The sequence below is a fragment of the Chiloscyllium plagiosum genome, unplaced genomic scaffold (genome assembly GCF_004010195.1).
Source record: "Chiloscyllium plagiosum isolate BGI_BamShark_2017 unplaced genomic scaffold, ASM401019v2 scaf_13995, whole genome shotgun sequence".
Lineage (NCBI taxonomy): Eukaryota > Metazoa > Chordata > Chondrichthyes > Orectolobiformes > Hemiscylliidae > Chiloscyllium > Chiloscyllium plagiosum.
The window spans coordinates 3,493-5,590 of record NW_025213358.1 but is presented as its reverse complement, the minus strand read 5'-3'; the positions used below and the strand labels follow the sequence as shown (position 1 = coordinate 5,590).

Genomic DNA, 2,098 nt, shown 5'->3' with positions numbered 1-2,098 from the left:
ATGACAAATACAGGGGAGCATAAAAAACGCTTTCTTCACTATCCTATCTTCCTGCAAAGACATTCAGGCCTCAGACAGAAGGATTTCCTCCACATCTCGATTTCAAAACGCTGTTATTGTGATTAGATGATGTCAATTCCGAGTCTCTCTCATTCGCGTCAACATCATCTGTGCACTCACCCTGTCAAACCCAGTAGGAACATATAAATTTCAAAGGGATCACCTGTCATTCTTATAAACCCCATTCAGTAAAGTCCCAACCTGATTAGTCTTTACTCGCTAGACAATCTTTGGTGCAGTTGTTCCCCTCCATCCCAGAAGAAAAATAGGATTATTTCTGTCTTCACTTTCTACCATCCCATTCTCTGTTTCTTTTTTAGCGAACAAATCCTCTACCAATGCCAATATGTTACGCAGTAAACCATAAGCTGTTATTTTGTTTAGCAACAGCTGATGTGGCACTGCATGACATGTCTTTTAAAACTCCAAGTGCACACAATATATCGGCTTTCCTGTGGTAAAAAACCGTTTTGTCTCTTTGTTCACTTATTAACATTTGTGTGCACAGACATCCAGCAAGTTATTAAAGAGGCAAAACAAATATTTGTCTTTAATGCAGAGCAAAGACAGTATCAAAGTGGGGAAGTCTTGTTGCGATTGGACAAACACAGGAGGCACTGTGATGAGCATTGATTTCACTCGTTACGGAGGAATATTTGGAAGGAAATTTGAAGCAGGTCAATCAAAACTATTCCTACGAAGAAGAGGGTTATCACAAGAGAAACATTTTGACAGACTGGGCCCACTCCACAATAAAGTTGAGGAGAATGAGTGCTGATCATACTGAAACAAATAAGACTCGAGGGGGATTGACAGGGCTAATGGTGAGAGGATGATTTTCTTGATGGGAAAGCTGAGTACAGAACCAAGGCCTGGCGTAGACATTGTCGCTATTATTTGCTTATCTATGCGACTTAACTCTGTGATCTGCCTGTATTGTTCGCAAGACAATTCTTTTCACTGTGCCTCAGTACACGTCACATTAATTTCAATTCGCTTCAATTCAATTCAATTCAGTTCAGTTCAGTTCAGTTCAGCTCAGTTCAATTCAATCCAATTCAATTCCATTAATTTATTTTCAATTCATGGAATGCTGGTGTAATGCTGATGTCATTAGTCACATTTATTTGAGAGGCCAAGAATAGGGGAAATGACCAACTGTCCTGAGGAGCAATAATAGAGAGCAGGATCATGTACTTGAATTTGTTTGGAATGCAGGTTAGTTTAACTGCTGTGGGATAAAGTTCAGTCAGCGACAGATAGGGCGGAGCCAGAGATGCAGCAGACTCAAAAAGAATATTGTTGCCGAAGGGAGCAGCTTCTACAGTACAGAATGCAACTCCTGCTTCCAGACGTCATAATGGACACCGTCTGGGAAGACTCAACAACATAGAGGTGCATCCATAGTGTGACTGCCGTCCATAGAGGGAGCTCAAGCCAGCCAGTGTTGTTTAATGCAATTCAGTTGTACAGAATCTGATCGTGCAAGTGAGCAGAAATGATCGAATCAGGGGATTGTTAGTCATTCGAGTTCTCTTCCGCAGAGAGAAATGGAGACTTGAGTCATTGAATATATACAAATTTGAGAGAGATGTTTATGATTTCCAGAGGAGTTACGGGTTATGGAAACCTCGAATGAGAAGGAAGGAATCAACAATTTGGAGTAAAGTGAGATCAGTCATTGAGTGTACAGAATGAGTGAGTCAGCTTGGAGGACCAAATGTCCAAGTGCTGCTCCTGTAGCTGAATATAATTTCACAATTATATAGCTTCACAATTTCACAATGACCAGCATCAAATAGATCTCAGACGATACATCGTGTACACACCAGAGCTGCAAATTTGTTCATTCCCATTTTAGATGTGCGTTTTCCCAATGAGTGTTCGATGTTGTGTTGCTCGGTGTATCTCATATTGTCCTCCCATATCATTCCCCTGTAACTCTCCTCATCCTGAATAAAGAGATGAATATAATCAGGCTGCAGCATCTTTCATTTATAAAATTATACAGAAGCATTAAAAATCCGCTTGTGAAACC

At 40.5% G+C, this 2,098-nt stretch overlaps 1 protein-coding gene across 1 annotated transcript in view; it reads right to left on the bottom strand.

Annotated features, from left to right (window-relative positions):
* The window catches only part of LOC122547620 (procathepsin L-like), a 24,169-nt gene extending 22,166 nt beyond the window's left edge, over positions 1-2,003 (bottom strand). Inside the window, exon 1 of the mRNA XM_043686223.1 lies at positions 1,890-2,003. Within this exon, the coding sequence (XP_043542158.1) occupies positions 1,890-1,991 (102 nt within the window). The 5' untranslated portion in view covers positions 1,992-2,003. The remainder of the gene's footprint in view (positions 1-1,889) is intronic.
* Between the last annotated feature and the right edge of the window lie 95 nt (positions 2,004-2,098).